Source organism: Calonectris borealis, chromosome 26 (assembly GCF_964195595.1).
Source record: "Calonectris borealis chromosome 26, bCalBor7.hap1.2, whole genome shotgun sequence".
Taxonomy (NCBI): Eukaryota; Metazoa; Chordata; class Aves; order Procellariiformes; family Procellariidae; genus Calonectris; species Calonectris borealis.
Genome location: NC_134337.1, coordinates 2,502,000 through 2,520,034, shown reverse-complemented (window position 1 = coordinate 2,520,034; position 18,035 = coordinate 2,502,000). Strand labels below are relative to the sequence as shown.

The 18,035-nt window shown below is 68.0% G+C and overlaps 2 protein-coding genes and 1 non-coding gene across 3 annotated transcripts; 1 reads left to right on the top strand and 2 right to left on the bottom strand.

Annotated features, from left to right (window-relative positions):
- Positions 1-1,642: 1,642 nt before the first annotated feature.
- On the bottom strand, positions 1,643-1,910 carry LOC142093410 (small Cajal body-specific RNA 2). The gene has a single exon (XR_012677421.1).
- A 925-nt stretch (positions 1,911-2,835) lies between these two features.
- On the bottom strand, positions 2,836-5,982 carry TMEM167B (transmembrane protein 167B). The gene is made up of 3 exons (XM_075173996.1): positions 5,898-5,982; positions 4,669-4,800; positions 2,836-3,491 (listed from the first exon to the last, which is right to left on the bottom strand). Exons 1-3 carry the CDS (start codon positions 5,905-5,907, stop codon positions 3,409-3,411), a joined length of 225 nt encoding a protein of 74 aa, XP_075030097.1. The 5' UTR covers positions 5,908-5,982; the 3' UTR covers positions 2,836-3,408.
- A 1,503-nt stretch (positions 5,983-7,485) lies between these two features.
- Positions 7,486-18,016, top strand: LOC142093096 (protein FAM107B-like). The gene is made up of 6 exons (XM_075173967.1): positions 7,486-7,509; positions 8,011-8,047; positions 15,120-15,264; positions 15,359-15,497; positions 17,125-17,228; positions 17,935-18,016. The coding sequence occupies exons 1-6, from the start codon at positions 7,486-7,488 to the stop codon at positions 18,014-18,016; spliced, it is 531 nt and encodes a 176-aa protein (XP_075030068.1).
- The last annotated feature ends 19 nt before the right edge of the window (positions 18,017-18,035 follow it).

The following is an 18,035-nucleotide window of genomic DNA, read 5'->3' as shown; positions in this document are numbered from 1 at the left end:
CATGGGACACGGGGGACACAGAGGACATGGGGACACAGTGCACAGGGACACGGGGGAGACGGGCAACATGGGGGACACAGGATATGGGGACACAGGGGTCACAACCGTGTCCGTGGTGGCACAAGGATGCTGGTGGGTACCGTGAGGATGGGTGACACTGGGGACGCAGGGAACATGGCTCCATCTGTGGTGGCACAGGGACGCCAGGACGTACCATGGGGATGGGGGACATGGCCATGAGGTGGGGACACGCCTGTTCCCATGACGGCACGGGGACACCACCGCACCTGCGGTGGCATGGGGACACGGCTGCGTACCACGGGGACACAGCTGGGGACACAGCGGCGTGGTGACGTGTCTGTGCCCCGCGGTGTCACCTCACCAGACCGCGCAGGACCCCGCTGAGCTGGTGTCCCCCCGCCCGGAGTGTCCCCGCAGCGTGGCCACCAACAGCGGCCGCTCCCGCCAGGAGAACGGTGGCTGCTTCTCCCGCTAGCGCCGGCACCGCGGCCGTCCCTTTGTCACCACCGCGGCTGTCCCCTCGTCACCACCGTGGCTGTCCCCTCGTCACCACCGCGGCCGTCCCCTCGTCACCACCACGGCTGTCCCCTCGTCACCACCGCGGCTGTCCCCTTGTCAGCACTGTGGCTGTCCCCTCGTCACCACTGTGGCTGTCCCCTCGTCACCACTGTGGCTGTCCCATTGTCACCACCGTGGCTGTCCCCTCGTCACCACCGCGGCCGTCCCCTCGTCACCACCATCTGCCATTAAAGCACCGCACAGCGCAGCCGGGGCGTCACCCATGGGTGTCTCGGGTGGGGGGGGGACACACGGTGCGAACAGCCTCCTGCCAGGCCCGGGCACCCCGTATGGCGCTTGCACCCCTTGCACGGGGCTCGCACGATGATGCTCACATCATCGCAGGGCCTCGTGCACAGCCCTCGCACGCCGCAGCGCTGGGGGAGCCCCGCGCGCAGCTCGCTCGTGTTGCCCGGTGCTCGTAGGGCCTTGCACGCTGCAGGGCTGGCACGGTCCCGTGCACAGCTCACACGTGTGGCACGCAGTTTCCACGGCCTTGTGCAAAGCCCTTGCACGCTGCGGGGCTCCCACAGCCCCGTGCAAAGCTGCTGCATGCCGCAGGGCTTGCACGACCCCGTGCGAAGCTCAGGACATCGCATGGAGTTTGCACGGCCTTGTGCAAAGCCCTTGCACGCCGCGGGGCTTGCACGGCCCCACGCAAAGCTCACGTGCATTGCACAGACCTCGCAGGGCCACGTGCGCAGCCCTCGCGCTTTGCATGGCTGGGGGAGCCCTGCGCACTGCTCACGCATGTCGCACGAAGCTTGCACGGCCCTGTGCAAAGCCCTTGCACGCCGCAGGGCTCACACAGCCCCGTGCAAAGGTCACGCCATTGCACGGAGCTTGCACGGCCTTGTGCCCAGCTCCTGCACGCTGCAGGGCTTGCACGGCCCCAAGCAAAGCTCGCACGGAGCCTGCAGAGCCCCGTGCACGGCCCTTGCACGCCGCGGGGCCCCGGGCACCGCTCCCACGCGTCGCACGGCGCTCGCAGGGCCGGGGGGTGAGGGCGGGGGGAGGCCCCGTGGCCCGCTCCCACGCGTGGCGCGGCGGGCCGGGCCCGGCGGCGGGTCAGAATCGCAGGGCGCTCAGCGGCCGCGGCCTCGCCTATCTGATCGACTCATCCCGCCCGCCGCCGGCCGCCGCACAGCGCCCGCGGGCTTCGCGGCGCCGCTCTTCTCACCTCGGCCCGGCCCGGCCCGGCCGATCGAATAAGATCAACGTGTAGGGGGGGGGGGGGCTGGCGCGCGCCTCGCACACCCGCCTCGCACACGCACGGGCCTTGCACACGCCTTGCACACGCACACGCCTTGCACACGCCTTGCACGCGCACACGCACGCGCCTTGCACGCGCCTCGCACGCACCACCCGCCCGCGCGGCCGCCGCACCCCGCCCGCCCAGCGCCCCGCGCCGCCATTTTATAGCGCGGCCGCGCGGGGCACGACGGGAAGAGGCGGTGCGGGGCTCCGCCCCGCTTCAGCGCGCCCCCTGGCGGCGGGAGGACCCGCCCCGCGCGCGCACACCTACACACACGCGTGTGCGCCGGGCACGCGCCCCGCCCACGCACACTTGCGCGCCGGGAGTGCGCGTGCGGGTGTGTACAGGCGCACCGCGGCCCCGCGCGGTGCACGTGCGTGCACACAGCCTCGCTTTGCACACTCACCCCCCCACACACACGCACACACACGTGCCCAGCCTCACACGCGTGTGCCCACCGCACGCCTCGGCCATGCACCCGCGCCCCCAGGCACGCGGGGGTGGCCTCGCACACCCCTCCCCTGCAGAGGCGTGTGGTGCCCACGCCTTGCACGCTCACCCCCTGGGCGTACACGGCCCCCGCACCCCTCACCCCACAGCAGCCCCTCGCCCCACGGGACCCCCCTGCCCCCCACAAGCCAGCCCCACGCCCCACGGGACCCCCCTGCACCCCACGAGCCAGCCCCACAGCAGCCCCACGGGACCCCCCTGCCCCCCACGAGCCAGCCCCACAGCAGCCCCTCGCCCCACGGGACCCCCCTGCCCCCCACAAGCCAGCCCCACGCCCCACGGGACCCCCCTGCACCCCACGAGCCAGCCCCACAGCAGCCCCACGGGACCCCCCTGCCCCCCACGAGCCAGCCCCACAGCAGCCCCTCGCCCCACGGGACCCCCCTGCCCCCCACGAGCCAGCCCCACAGCAGCCCCTCGCCCCGTGGGACCCCCCACCCCACGGGAGCCAGCCCCACAGGACCCCCCACCCCCCGGGAGGGAGCCAGCGCTGCCCACAGGGGAACCCCCACTTTATTTGCACGTCGTGGTCCAGCATTTACAAATCCGGGGTGGGGGGTTCCAAACCCCACAGCTGCAGGGGGGAGACCCCCGCCGAGGGACCCCAGGCGCTCCCAGGGAAGCGGGGAAATCCCGCTGGTGAGGAGGGGTCCTGCCCGCTGCCGGTGCCCCCCTCCCAGTCCCCGCGGCGGGAGGCCGCTCTGTCCCCCCCGTGAGCCGCGCGGGGCCGCGGTCCCGCCAGGACACGGCATTCGGCGTCGGGAGAAGGCGCTCACGGGGCACGGCCGGATCTTCCCTCTCGCCGCGGGGCCGGCACGCCGAGCCCCTCGCCCGCTGCCCCGTTGCGCGCCCGGGGACTCCCCTTCCAACAGCTCAAAGGCGGCCCGGTGGCACCCATCGCTGCCCGGCCCCGCCGAGGGGGGCGAGGCGGGTTTAGGCAGGGTGCCGGGCCATGGCGGCTCCCCAGGGCCACCACAGGCAGGGTCCAGGCTGGTGGCGGGGCGGTTGGGGTCGGTACCGGGGTCTTTGGTCGTCGTTGCCGCTCCCGGCGAGTCCCCGCGGGGTCACTTCACCACCAGGACGTAGAAAGCCATGAGGACGCAGGAGACGGCCACGGCCACGTGCAGCCGGGTGCCGATGACGGCGGCTGCGGGATCGGGGCAGAGCGGGGTGAGCTGGGGTGGGCACGGAGGGAGCCCCGTGCTGGGGCGAGACCCCCGTGTCCCCACCCTGGACCCCAACGGCCCCATCCCGGACCCCAAAGGCCCCATCGTGGACCCCCGTGTCCCCACCCCGGACCCCAATGGCCCCATCCGGGACGCACATGGCCCCATCCCGGACCCCCGTGTCCCCATCCTGGACCTCAACGGCCCCATCCCAGACCCCAACGGCCCCATCCTGGGCCCCCGTGGCCCCATCCCAGGCCCCCGTGGCCCCATCCTGGGCCCCAACGGCCCCATCCCGCACCCCTGTGGCTCCATCCCAGACCCCAACGGCCCCATCCCGCACCCCAACGGCCCCATCCCGCACCCCAACGGCCCCATCCGGGACCCCCGTGGCCCCATCCGGGACCCCAACAGCCCCATCCCGGACTCCCGTGGCCCCATCCCGGACCCCCGTGGCCCCATCCCGGCCCCCTGTGTTCCCCATCCCGGACCCCCGTGGCCCCATCCCGGACCCCTGTGTCCCCATCCCGGACCCCTGTGTCCCCATCCCGGACCCCCGTGTCCCCATCCCAGCCCCCGTGTCCCCATCCCAGCCCCCCATGTCCCCATCCCGGACCCCCGTGGCCCCATCCCGGCCCCCGTGTCCCCATCCCGGACCCCCGTGGCCCCATCCCGGCCCCCGTGGCCCCATCCCGGCCCCCTGTGGCCCCATCCCGGACCCCAACGGCCCCATCCCAGACCCCCGTGTCCCCATCCCAGCCCCCTGTGTCCCCATCCCGGACCCCAACAGCCCCATCCCAGATCCCCGTGGCCCCATCCCAGACCCCAATGGCCTCATCCCGGACCCCCGTGTCCCCATCCCAGACCCCTGTGTCCCCATCCTGGACCCCCGTGTCCCCATCCCGGCCCCGTGTGTCCCCATCCCGGCCCCCAACAGCCCCATCCCGGCCCCCTGTGTCCTCATCCCGGACCCCCGTGGCCCCATCCCAGCCCCCTGTGTCCCCATCCCGGACCCCCGTGGCCCCATCCCAGCCCCCTGTGTCCCCATCCCGGACCCCCGTGGCCCCATCCCAGCCCCCTGTGTCCCCATCCCGGACCCCCGTGGCCCCATCCCGGACCCCTGTGTCCCCATCCCGGACCGCAGCGGCCCCGTCTCACCCTTGTAGAAGACGCCCCAGACACCGCGCTTCTCGGAGAGCAGCCAGGCCTTGAGGCGCGGCACCTTCCGCAGGTAGGCGCAGGTGCAGACCAGCAGCAGCCCGAACACCAGCAGCCCGTCCAGCGAGTACACTGCGGGGAGCCTCAGCAGGGCCGGGCACGGGCACCCCGGGGGCACCCCGGCCTCCCAGCTCAGCCCCCCCGCCAGGGGGACCCCAGCCTCCCAACTCCCTCCCTAAAAGGACCCCGGCCTCCCAGCTTCAGCCCCACAAAGGACCCAGACCTGCCAGCTCCCCCCCCACCTCCAAGGGGAACCCCAGCCTCCAAGCCCCCCCCGTGCCAAAGGGACCCCGGCCTCCCTGCCCCTGCCCCCCCCCGAACTCCCAGCTCCACCCCGCCTTGCAAGGGGGACACAGGCCTCCAAGCCCCCCCCACAAAGGGGACCCCGGTCTCCCAGCTCCCCCTGCTCGGGGACCCAGACTTCCCAGCTCCCCCCCCCTCAAAGGGACCCAAGGGACCCCAGCCTTCGAGCTCCCCCCACCCAAGGGATACCCAGACTTTCCAGCTCCCCCCCTCTAAGACGACCCCGATTTCCCAGCTCCCCCCACGAAGGGGGACCCAGACCTCCCAGCTCCCTCCCTAACGGGACCCCGGCTCCCAGCTTCAGCCCCTCAAAGGACCCAGAACTCCCAGCCCCCCCCCCCGCCGCAAAGGGGGCCCGGGCCTCCCAGCTCTCCTCCCTCCAAGGGGGACTCAGGCCTCCGACCCCCCCCACACCAAAGGGGACCGCGGCCTTCCTGCCCCCCCTGCCCGGGGCCCCAGACTTCCCAGCTTCCTCCCTCCCCAAGGGGGACCCCAACCTCCCAGCTCCCCCCACCCAAGTGGCACCCAGACTCCCCAGCTCCGCCCCCCTCCAAGGGGGACTCAGGCCTCCAAGCCCCCCCCCCCAAAGAGACCCCGGCTACCGAGCTCCCCCTGCTCGGGGACCCAGACTCCCCAGCTCCCCCCCAGGAAGGGGGACCCAGCTCTCCCAACTCCCCCCCAAAGGGACCCAGGCCTACGAGCTCCCCCCCTTCCCAAGGGGGACCCCGGCCTCCCCGCCCGCCCAGCTCCCCCCTCCCCAGCGATCTGAGTGACCGGTCACCCCCTCCTCGCCCCGGGGGACCCCCAGGTGCCCGAGCAGCCGCGCCCCTCCGCGGCCCCCCCCGCCCCTCCGTGCCGCCCCTCACCGTTGGTCATGGCGGCGGCGGGGGCTCCCCCCGGCGCTCCCCGGCCCGGCGGCGCTGCGCATGCGCGGGGCCCCTTCCCCCTCCGCGGCCAACGCGACACCGGAACCCGCAGGCGCCGCCAGTCGCGTGCCGATGGCGCCAGGCGTGGCCAGCCGACGGCCGAGCCGCCAGGAGGCGAAATCGAGCCGGCCTGCGGGAGGAGGGGGCCTCAATCGAGCGCCTATTGGGGGGGGGCCAACCCCAGTATCGCCCAGTACTGGCCCCAACAGCCCCAGTGCACCGGGGCCCCAGTAACCCCCAGTGCGCTCACCCCTGTGCACCCAGTCCCCATCATCCCAGTCCCCCAGTAACCCCCAGTCCTCCCAGTAACCCCGCAGCGCACCCAGTCCCCATCCCGGCCCCCGGTGACCCCCAGGTTCCCCAGTAACTCCCAGTCTCCCCATAACTCCCGCCCCCCTAGAGCACCCAGTCCCTATCCCAGCCCTCCCAGTAACTGCCAGTCCCCCCAGTAAGCCAGGGTCCCCCAATAACCTCCAGTCCCCCCAGTAATCCCCCGTCTCCCAGTAACCCCGTGTGCCTCCCAGTCCCCCTCCCAGTCCCCCCATAAGCCCTGTCTGCCAAATGACCCCCAGTGCACCCAGTAACACCCAGCCCCCCCATAATCCCCAGTGCACCCCGTCCCCAACCGTGTTTCTCCAGTAACCCCCAGCCCCCCCGAATAACTCCCATAACCCAGTAGCACCAGTGCACCCAGCAGATCCCAGTGCCCCCAGCAGACCTAGTGCCCCCAGTGGGACCAGTGCCCCCAACAGACCCAGTGCCCCCAGCAGATCCCAGTGCCCCCAGCAGACCCAGTGCCCCCAGTGAGACCAGTGCCCCCAGCAGACCCAGTGCACCCAGCAGATCCCAGTGCCCCCAGCAGACCCAGTGTCCCCAGTGGGACCAGTGCTCCCAGCAGACCCAGTGCCCCCAGTGGGACCAGTGCCCCCAGCAGACCCAGTGCACCCAGCAGATCCCAGTGCCCCCAGCAGACCCAGTGCCCCCAGTGGGACCAATGCCCCCAGCAGACCCAGTGCCCCCAGTGGGACCAGTGCCCCCAGCAGACTCAGTGCACCCAGCAGATCCCAGTGCCCCCAGCAGACCCAGTGCTCCCAGTGGGACCAGTGCCCCCAGCAGATCCAGTGCCCCCAGTGGGACCAGTGCCCCCCCAGCAGACCCAGAGCCCCCAGCAGATCCCAGTGCCCCCAGCAGACCCAGTGCCCCCAGTGGGACCAGTGCCCCCAGCAGACCCAGTGCCCCCAGTGGCACCAGTGCCCCAGCAGCGGCAGTGGACGCGGTGCCACCAGCCCTGCGCAGGACACGTGTCACCGTCCCCTCGGCCCCGTCAGGGCTAATCCCGGGGCTTAATGGCTTTTGCTGACAGGAGCGGGGCCACCGTCACCGTCACTGTCACCGTCACTGTCACCGTCACCGTCACCGGCGGAGCACACGGGGCGATCAGCTGGGCTCGGTGGAGCCGGCACCCGGCCCGTGTCCCTGCGTCCCCGGCCCCCCAGGGCGCAGGGACAAGGACAGCGGCATCGGGGACATGGGGCTGTCGCAGAGCAAGAGGGTGAGTGGTGGCAGCTGGCTGGGACGCCCAGGGGACAGGGACATCCCGGGGACAGGGACACCCCTGTGCCCTGGGCTGAGTCCCCCATCTCCTGTGCTGGGGGTGGAGGGGACAACAGGGGCCACCCCGGTACCAAACATCTGGCTGTCCCCATGCCACCCCTGGCATTCAGCCTGGGGACCCCTCGCCATCCTTAGGTTCCAGAGTGAACACGAAAGTTTCCATTCCCCTCTCCCTCCCTCGCACCCACCACAGCCAGCCCCGAGCTCCCAGGGGGGAGGGACACCGGGGGGTGACTGTCCAGGTGGGTGACAGCCATGGATGGACAGAGGGTGTCCAGCCCCGGAGAACCCATGGCTGTGCCCCCTCCTGTGCTGGGGGCGATGGGGGTGACGAGCAGGGACCTGGCAGTGTCCCCTGCCGTGTCCCCAGCCCAGGGAGGACCTGGAGCCAGAGACCCGCCGAGTGTCCCTCTCTGACCCCGCTCTTTGCCTTTGACAGGGTGACGACAAAGCCCCGAGGAGCGGCGCGGTGCCGGGTGAGTGCTGCCGGCACCAGGACACGGGGCCGGGGAATGGGGACCCTGTGGGCAATGGGGACCCCAGGGGTGATGGGGACCGCAGGGACAATGGGGACCCTGTGGGCAATGGGGACCCCAGGGGTGATGGGGATCCCAGGGACAATGGGGACCCTGTGGGCAATGGGGACCCCAGGGGTGATGGGGACCCCAGGGACAATGGGGACCCTGTGGGCAATGGGGACCGCAGGGGTGATGGGGATCCCAGGGACAATGGGGACCCTGTGGGCAATGGGGACCCCAGGGGTGATGGGGACCCCAGGGACAATGGGGACCCTGTGGGCAATGGGGACCGCAGGGGTGATGGGGATCCCAGGGACAATGGGGACCCTGTGGGCAATGGGGACCCCAGGGGTGATGGGGACCCCAGGGACAATGGGGACCCTGTGGGCAATGGGGACCGCAGGGGTGATGGGGATCCCAGGGACAATGGGGACCCTGTGGGCAATGGGGACCCCAGGGGTGATGGGGACCCCAGGGACAATGGGGACCCTGTGGGCAATGGGGACCGCAGGGGTGATGGGGATCCCAGGGACAATGGGGACCCTGTGGGCAATGGGGACCCCAGGGGTGATGGGGACCCCAGGGACAATGGGGACCCTGTGGGCAATGGGGACCGCAGGGGTGATGGGGATCCCAGGGACAATGGGGACCCTGTGGGCAATGGGGACCCCAGGGGTGATGGGGACCCCAGGGACAATGGGGACCCTGTGGGCAATGGGGACCGCAGGGGTGATGGGGATCCCAGGGACAATGGGGACCCTGTGGGCAATGGGGACCCCAGGGGTGATGGGGACCCCAGGGACAATGGGGACCCTGTGGGCAATGGGGACCGCAGGGGTGATGGGGATCCCAGGGACAATGGGGACCCTGTGGGCAATGGGGACCCCAGGGGTGATGGGGACCCCAGGGACAATGGGGACCCTGTGGGCAATGGGGACCGCAGGGGTGATGGGGATCCCAGGGACAATGGGGACCCTGTGGGCAATGGGGACCCCAGGGGTGATGGGGACCCCAGGGACAATGGGGACCCTGTGGGCAATGGGGACCGCAGGGGTGATGGGGATCCCAGGGACAATGGGGACCCTGTGGGCAATGGGGACCCCAGGGGTGATGGGGACCCCAGGGACAATGGGGACCCTGTGGGCAATGGGGACCCCAGGGGTGATGGGGACCTCAGGGGTGATGGGAACCCTGTGGGCAATTGGGACCCCAGGGGTGATGGGGACCCCAGGGACAATGGGGACCCCAGGGATAATGAGGACCCCAAGGGACGATGGGGACCCCCAGGGGTGATGGGGACCACTAGGGATGATGGGAGGACATGGGGACCATAGGGTGGCCTGGGGACAGGGACAGGGACACTTGGACACAGGGATCCTGGAGGGTGCCAGGTGCTGCAGGGCAGTGTGTGGGGACCCTGGGCTGTGACACCCCGAGACCCCCGGGCTGGGGGACACGGGGGCTGGTGTCCAGGATCTCGCCCTGCGCTGGCATGTGGCTCCAGGCGAGGGAGCCAGGCAGCGTCACCCCATCCCCTGGTGACCCCGTCCCACGTTGTCCCACCCCTCGTGGTGACACCATACCCCAATGACCCTCTCTCACTGGTGACCACAGTCCTCCTGGTGACCCCATCCCATGGCGAACCATGCCCCTGATGACCCCATCCCCTGATGACCCCATCCCATGGTGACCCATGCCCCTGGTGACCCCATCCCCTGGTGACCCCATCCCATGGTGACCCATGCCCCTGGTGACCCCATCCCCTGATGACCCCATCCCATGGTGACCCATGCCCCTGGTGACCCCATCCTATGGTGACCCATGCCCTGGTGACCCCATGCCCCTGATGACCCCATCCCCTGGTGACCCATGCCCCTGGTGACCCCATCCTATGGTGACCCATGCCCCTGGTGACCCCATCCCCTGATGACCCCATCCCATGGTGACCCATGCCCATGGTGACCCCATCTCATGGTGACCCCATCCCATGGTGACCCATGCCCATGGTGACCCCATCCTATGATGACCCATCCCCTGGTGACCCCATCCCCTGATGACCCCATCCCATGGTGACCCATGCCCCTGGTGACCCCATCCCATGGTGACCCATGCCCACGGTGACCCCATCCTATGATGACCCATCCCCTGGTGACCCCATCCCCTGGTGACCCCATCCCATGGTGACCCCATCTCATGGTGACCCATGCCCCTGATGACCCCATCCTATGATGACCCCATCCTATGGTGACCCCATCCCATGGTGACCCATGCCCCTGGTGACCCCATCCTATGGTGACCCATCCCCTGATGACCCCATGCCCCTGATGACCCCATGCCCCTGATGACCCCATCCCCTGGTGACCCCATCCCATGGTGACCCCATCCCATGGTGACCCATGCCCCTGGTGACCCCATCCTATGGTGACCCATGCCCCTGATGACCCCATCTCATGGTGACCCCATCCTATGGTGACCCCATCCCCTGGTGACCCCATCTCATGGTGACCCATGCCCCTGGTGACCCCATCCTGTGGTGACCCCATCTCGTGGTGACCCCATCTCATGGTGACCCATGCCCCTGATGACCCCATCCTATGGTGACCCATGCCCCTGATGACCCCATCCCCTGGTGACCCCATCCCATGGTGACCCCATCCCATGGTGACCGCATCCCATGGTGACCTATGCCCCTGATGACCTCATCCCATGGTGACCCCATGCCCCTGATGACCCCATTCTATGGTGACCCCATCCCCTGATGACCCCATCCCATGGTGACCCCATCCCCTGGTGACCCCATCCCCTGATGACCCCATCCCATGGTGACCCCTTCCCATGGTGACCCCATCCCATGGTGACCCATGCCCCTGGTGACCCCATCCCCTGATGACCCCATCCCATGGTGACCCCATCCCATGGTGACCCATGCCCCTGGTGACCCCATCCCCTGATGACCCCATCCCATGGTGACCCCATCCCATAGTGACCCCTGCCCCTGGTGACCCCATCCCCTGATGACCCCATCCCCTGGTGACCCCATGCCCATGGTGACCCCATCCCATGGTGACCCCATCCCATGGTGACCCATGCCCCTGGTGACCCCATCCTATGGTGACCCCATCCCATGGTGACCCCATCCCGTGATGACCCCATCCCATGGTGACCCCATCCCATGGTGACCCATACCCCTGATGACCCCATCCCCTGATGACCCCATCCCATGGTGACCTCATCCCCTGATGACCCCATCCCATGGTGACCCCATCTAATGGTGACCCATGCCCCTGATGACCCCATCCCCTGGTGACCCCATCCTATGGTGACCCCATCCCATGGTGACCCATGCCCATGGTGACCCCATCCCCTGGTGACCCCATCTCATGGTGACCCATGCCCCTGGTGACCCCATCCTATGGTGACCCCATCCCCTGATGACCCCATCCCATGTTGACCCCATCCTATGGTGACCCCATCCCCTGGTGACCCCATCCCCTGATGACCCCATCCCATGGTGACCCCATCCCCTGGTGACCCATGCCCCTGATGACCCCATCCCCTGATGACCCCATCCTATGGTGACCCCATCCCATGGTGACCCATGCCCCTGATGACCCCATCCCCTGATGACCCCATCCCCTGATGACCCCATCCCATTGTGACCCCATCCCCTGGTGACCCCATCCCCTGGTGACCCCATCCCCTGATGACCCCATCCCATGGTGACCCCATCCCATGGTGACCCATGCCCCTGGTGACCCCATCCCCTGGTGACCCCATCCCATGGTGACCCCATCTCATGGTGACCCATGCCCCTGATGACCCCATCCTATGATGACCCCATCCTATGGTGACCCCATCCCATGGTGACCCATCCCCCTGGTGACCCCATCCTATGGTGACCCATCCCCTGGTGACCCCATGCCCCTGATGACCCCATGCCCCTGATGACCCCATCCCCTGGTGACCCCATCCCATGGTGACCCCATCCCATGGTGACCCATGCCCCTGGTGACCCCATCCTATGGTGACCCATGCCCCTGATGACCCCATCTCATGGTGACCCCATCCTATGTTGACCCCATCCCATGGTGACTCCATCTCATGGTGACCCATGCCCCTGGTGACCCCATCCTGTGGTGACCCCATCTCGTGGTGACCCCATCTCATGGTGACCCATGCCCCTGATGACCCCATCCTATGGTGACCCATGCCCCTGATGACCCCATCCCCTGGTGACCCCATCCCATGGTGACCCCATCCCATGGTGACCGCATCCCATGGTGACCTATGCCCCTGATGACCTCATCCCATGGTGACCCCATGCCCCTGATGACCCCATTCTATGGTGACCCCATCCCCTGATGACCCCATCCCATGGTGACCCCATCCCCTGGTGACCCCATCCCCTGATGACCCCATCCCATGGTGACCCCTTCCCATGGTGACCCCATCCCATGGTGACCCATGCCCCTGGTGACCCCATCCCCTGGTGACCCCATCCCATGGTGACCCCATCCCATGGTGACCCATGCCCCTGGTGACCTCATCCCCTGATGACCCCATCCCATGGTGACCCCATCCCCTGGTGACCCCATCCCATAGTGACCCCATCCCCTGGTGACCCCATCCCCTGATGACCCCATCCCCTGGTGACCCCATGCCCATGGTGACCCCATCCCATGGTGACCCCATCCCATGGTGACCCATGCCCCTGGTGACCCCATCCTATGGTGACCCCATCCCATGGTGACCCCATCCCGTGATGACCCCATCCCATGGTGACCCCATCCCATGGTGACCCATACCCCTGATGACCCCATCCCCTGATGACCCCATCCCATGGTGACCTCATCCCCTGATGACCCCATCCCATGGTGACCCCATCTAATGGTGACCCATGCCCCTGATGACCCCATCCCCTGGTGACCCCATCCTATGGTGACCCCATCCCATGGTGACCCATGCCCATGGTGACCCCATCCCCTGGTGACCCCATCTCATGGTGACCCATGCCCCTGGTGACCCCATCCTATGGTGACCCCATCCCCTGATGACCCCATCACATGTTGACCCCATCCCATGGTGACCCCATCCCCTGGTGACCCCATCCCCTGATGACCCCATCCCATGGTGACCCCATCCCCTGGTGACCCATGCCCCTGATGACCCCATCCCCTGATGACCCCATCCTATGGTGACCCCATCCCATGGTGACCCATGCCCCTGATGACCCCATCCCCTGATGACCCCATCCCCTGATGACCCCATCCCATTGTGACCCCATCCCCTGGTGACCCCATCCCCTGGTGACCCCATCCCATGGTGACCCCATCCCATGGTGACCCATGCCCCTGGTGACCCCATCCCCTGGTGACCCCATCCCATGGTGACCCCATCCCATGGTGACCCATGCCCCTGGTGACCCCATCCCCTGGTGACCCCATCCCATGGTGACCCCATCCCCTGGTGACCCCATCCCATGGTGACCCCATCTCATGGTGACCCATGCCCCTGATGACCCCATCCTATGATGACCCCATCCTATGGTGACCCCATCCCCTGGTGACCCCATGCCCCTGATGACCCCATGCCCCTGATGACCCCATCCCCTGATGACCCCATCCTATGGTGACCCCATCCTATGGTGACCCATCCCCTGGTGACCCCATGCCCCTGATGACCCCATGCCCCTGATGACCCCATCCCCTGATGACCCCATCCCCTGTTGACCCCATCCCATGGTGACCCATACCCCTGATGACCCCATCCCCTGGTGACCCCATCCCATGGTGACCCATGCCCCTGGTGACCCCATCCCCTGGTGACCCCATCCCCTGGTGACCCCATCCCATGGTGACCCATGCCCCTGGTGACCCCATCCCTTGGTGACCCCATCCCATGGTGACCCCATCCCCTGGTGACCCCATCCCATGGTGACCCATGCCCCTGGTGACCCCATCCCCTGGTGACCCCATCCCATGGTGACCCCATCCTATGGTGACCCATGCCCCTGGTGACCCCATCCCTTGGTGACCCCATCCCATGGTGACCCCATCCCCTGGTGACCCCATCTCATGGTGACCCATGCCCCTGATGACCCCATCCCCTGGTGACCCCATCCCATGGTGACCCATGCCCTTGGTGACCCCATCCCCTGGTGACCCCATCCCATGGTGACCCCATCCTATGGTGACCCATGCCCCTGGTGACCCCATCCCCTGGTGACCCCATCCCATGGTGACCCCATCCCCTGGTGACCCCATCCCATGGTGACCCCATCTCATGGTGACCCATGCCCCTGATGACCCCATCCCCTGATGACCCCATCCTATGGTGACCCCATCCCATGGTGACCCATGCCCCTGGTGACCCCATCCTATGGTGACCCATCCCCTGGTGACCCCATGCCCCTGATGACCCCATGCCCCTGATGACCCCATCCCCTGATGACCCCATCCTATGGTGACCCCATCCCATGGTGACCCATGCCCCTGATGACCCCATCCCCTGATGACCCCATCCCCTGATGACCCCATCCCATTGTGACCCCATCCCCTGATGACCCCATCCCATGGTGACCTCATCCCCTGATGACCCCATCCCCTGGTGACCCCATCCCATGGTGACCCCATCCCCTGATGACCCCATCCCATGGTGACCCCATCCCATGGTGACCCATGCCCCTGGTGACCCCATCCCCTGGTGACCCCATCCCATGGTGACCCATGCCCCTGGTGACCCCGTCCCCTGGTGACCCCATCCCATGGTGACCCCATCCCCTGGTGACCCCATCTCATGGTGACCCCATCTCATGGTGACCCATGCCCCTGGTGACCCCATCCTATGGTGACCCATCCCCTGGTGACCCCATGCCCCTGATGACCCCATGCCCCTGATGACCCCATCCCCTGGTGACCCCATGCCCCTGATGACCCCATCCCCTGGTGACCCCATGCCCCTGATGACCCCATTCTATGGTGACCCATCCCCTGGTGACCCCATCCCCCACTGATCCCTGCTATCCCTCCAGAGGGTGACGGGAGCGATGTCCTCTCCCCGGACACGGCCACCGATGGCCACGGGGGCCTCATCCAGCCCAGGAAGGTGCCAAACCCGATGCGGGAGTCCCGGAGTTACCGGGAGCTGCACCGGGAGCTGCTCTTCAGCCACAGCAGGTGAGCGGGGACGGGACCTGGACACGGGGACGGGACGGTCCCCAGCTGGGTGGCCAGGTGGGGCCTGCTGAAGTCTGTCTGTCCGTCCCCGCAGGGGGATCCTGCCCCGGCACAGGGCCGAGCTCCCGCGGGTGCTGGAGAGCCGGCGGCTGAGGCAGCTGAGGGAGGAGCTGCGGGGCCCCCCCTCCGACCTGGAGCAGCAGCTGAGGAAACGCCACCAGAGGCTTGAGGAGGTCTGTGCCGTCTGTCCCCGTCCGTCTGTCCCAGCCCTCCATCCCTACGGCCAGCCCAGCCCTCTTGCCTTCACCTCACCATCCTCCACCCCCCCCCCACCCTTCATCCGTCCCTCCCTCCATGCTCCCATCCCTCCATGCATTCATCCACCTGTGCCACCACCCACCCATCCCTTCCTCCCTTCATGCATGCATGCGTCCGTCCATCCCCCCGTCCATCCGTCCCCCCATCCACCCACCCGTCCATCCGTCCCTCCATCCACCCACCCACCCATCATCCATGTATCCATCCATCTATCTATACATCCTTCCATCCATCCGTCCAGCCATGCATCCAGCCATGTATCCATCTGTCCGTCCACCCACCCATCCATCCACCCAGCCCCCCTTCAACCCCCATCCATTCCTCACTGCCCCACAGATTTGGGAGGTGCCTGAGGGAGGCCACACCATGGGGACAGTTGGGAGAGGCCAGGGTCATGGGGACAGTTGGGTGATGGTCGGGCTGATGGGACAGTTGGGTTGAGGAACGGCCAGGGGAGGCTGGACTTGGGGGGGGGGCTGAGGGAGGCTGCGTTGGAGGGACGGGTCAAGGGGTGGTCAAGGGCAACTTGTCATGGGGACGGCTGATGGAGCCTGGGTTGATGGGACACATGGGTCAGGAGGTGGCCAGGTCATGGGGACGGTTGATGGAGCCTGGGTTGATGGGACACACGGGTCAGGAGGTGGCCAGGTCATGGGGACGGCTGATGGAGCCTGGGTTGATGGGACACCCGGGTAGGAGGTGGCCAGGTCATGGGGATGGCTGATGGAGTCTGGGTTGATGGGACACCCGGGTAGGAGGTGGCCAGGTCATGGGGATGGCTGATGGAGCCTGGGTTGATGGGACACACGGGTCAGGAGGTGGCCAGGTCATGGGGACAGCTGATGGAGCCCGGGTTGATGGGACCCAGGTCAGGAGGTGGCCAGGTCATGGGGACGGCTGATGGAGCCTGGGTTGATGGGACCCAGGTCAGGAGGTGGCCAGGTCATGGGGACGGGTAGGAGGTGGCCAGGTCATGGGGACGGCTGATGGAGCCTGGGTTGATGGGACACGCAGGTCAGGAGGTGGCCAGGTCATGGGGATGGGTAGGAGGTGGCCAGGTCATGGGGACGGCTGATGGAGCCCGGGTTGATGGGACACCCAGGTCAGGAGGTGGCCAGGTCATGGGGACGGGTAGGAGGTGGCCAGGTCATGGGGACAGCTGATGGAGCCCGGGTTGATGGGACCCAGGTCAGGAGGTGGCCAGGTCATGGGGACGGGTAGGAGGTGGCCAGGTCATGGGGACGGCTGATGGAGCCTGGGTTGATGGGACACGCGGGTCAGGAGGTGGCCAGGTCATGGGGATGGGTAGGAGGTGGCCAGGTCATGGGGACGGCTGATGGAGCCCGGGTTGATGGGACACCCAGGTCAGGAGGTGGCCAGGACATGGGGACGGGTAGGAGGTGGCCAGGTCATGGGGACAGCTGATGGAGCCCGGGTTGATGGGACCCAGGTCAGGAGGTGGCCAGGTCATGGGGACGGCCGAGGGGACCCATACCGGGCCCCATGGCCGCCCCTGCCGGGCCCCACCTGCCACAGCACGAGTGGGAGGTGGCGGCGGGGCCGGATCCGGACCCTCGCCCCGAGTTCCTGCTGGTGCGGGACAGCCTGAGGAAGATGAAGCTGGTGGAGCCGGGCGCCTGGCAGCCGTGAGCAGGAGCCGGCCCGGCAGAGCGGGGCGGGGGGGGGGGCTGCTCCCCCGGGACCCCCCCGGTGGCACATCCCCGGGGCTGGGAACGGTGCCCGGCGCTGTCATTCTGGGATCGCTCGTGGTCAGGGGTGGCCGTGGGTGCCGCTGCCTCGGCGTCCCCGCAGCGCTGAGAACCAACGTGCCAGGGGTTGGAATGAGCTGGCAGAGCCGGGGCAGCAGCGGGGGCGGCGCGGGGACGCGGCGGGCAACGGTCTCGCCCCGACCTGCAGCTGCCCTGGCACTCGCTGGGAAAAAAAAAAAAAAAAAACCAAAAAAAAAAACCAACCCAAGAAAATAAAGGTTTTTGTCTGGGTTTTCTTGGCGTAACGGTGCCGGGGACCGGGATGGGGACAGCGCCGGGGACATCGGCTCGGGCTGACGATGCGCGGTTGGGGATGGAGGGCGGCCGCGGTGGGAGAGCTGCAGGGCAGGTTGGTGGCCGGTGGCTCGCTTTTGGTGGTGGTCCCACCAGCCCAGGTGCAGGTTGGTGTCCACCCAAGGCCTTCAGCCATCAGCTGGTGGCACGGGGGCCTTCCTCCACCTGCCCCCCCACCCCGGTCTTCCTCTCCCCCCTCCTTTTTTGGGGGTTTCTTTCTTCTCATTGCTTTTATTTTTCTGTTTCCAAAATTAAACGCTCTTCACCTCCTGCCCCTTCCACCCCGCAGCCCTTGCCCCGTTGGAAAGGAAGTGCGAGATGCTGTTTTTGAGCAGATCTCAGATCAACAACCCAACCGCCGGGCGCGGTGAGCACCGCCCTGGGCACCAG